We start from the raw sequence: 610 nt of genomic DNA, 5'->3' as shown, positions 1-610 counted from the left end.
TATATATATATATATATATATATATATATATATATATATTCGATCCTTAATTAACGCAGATTAATTAAGCTTAAACATTTATTTTCGTAAAGAGAATCTATTGAAAAATGCCACAAATTAATAAACGATTGTTTTACTCGTGATGTTTTTTTACGAAATCCTGAACAGGAAAGACTGCTTTTTGATTCATGGAAAATTAATTATCTGACATAGCGTAAAATTCGCTTCCAGACCAGACTTTCCAGTTATTTCAAAGATTTCTTCTTTATTGATTTCAGGACTCTCTTCAAGAAGTCACCGAAGATAAATGGGAAGGATATAGATCTGTATTTGCTGTATGTGGTGGTGACCGCTCATGGAGGATGGATTAAGGTGAGTGTCTTTATTTATATTTTGTCAAACTGAAAGAGTTTTTTAATTATTTATTGTGGCCCATCCAATTAGCCGGCGCACCTAATTATATTTAGAAAAAGAAAGATCGCGTATATGTATATCTACGTATTATAAATATTAACGATGTTTTTAACATCCCGTTGCAAAGTATCCCCGCTTAACAAGACGTATAAAAACATCGCGGCATTGTTACGCGAAAAATAACCCCCGTTGCGGG

The 610-nt window shown here is 32.1% G+C and overlaps 1 protein-coding gene across 1 annotated transcript in view; it reads left to right on the top strand.

Annotated features, from left to right (window-relative positions):
* LOC112452690 (AT-rich interactive domain-containing protein 2-like) overlaps positions 1 to 405 on the top strand; it is a 1,662-nt gene extending 1,257 nt beyond the window's left edge. Inside the window, exon 2 of the mRNA XM_025013026.1 lies at positions 279 to 405. Within this exon, the coding sequence (XP_024868794.1) occupies positions 279 to 405 (127 nt within the window). The remainder of the gene's footprint in view (positions 1 to 278) is intronic.
* The last annotated feature ends 205 nt before the right edge of the window (positions 406 to 610 follow it).

The sequence above is a fragment of the Temnothorax curvispinosus genome, unplaced genomic scaffold (genome assembly GCF_003070985.1).
Source record: "Temnothorax curvispinosus isolate PA1 unplaced genomic scaffold, ASM307098v1 QBEX01003610.1, whole genome shotgun sequence".
Taxonomy (NCBI): domain Eukaryota; kingdom Metazoa; phylum Arthropoda; class Insecta; order Hymenoptera; family Formicidae; genus Temnothorax; species Temnothorax curvispinosus.
This window is presented reverse-complemented; position numbering and strand designations above follow the sequence as displayed.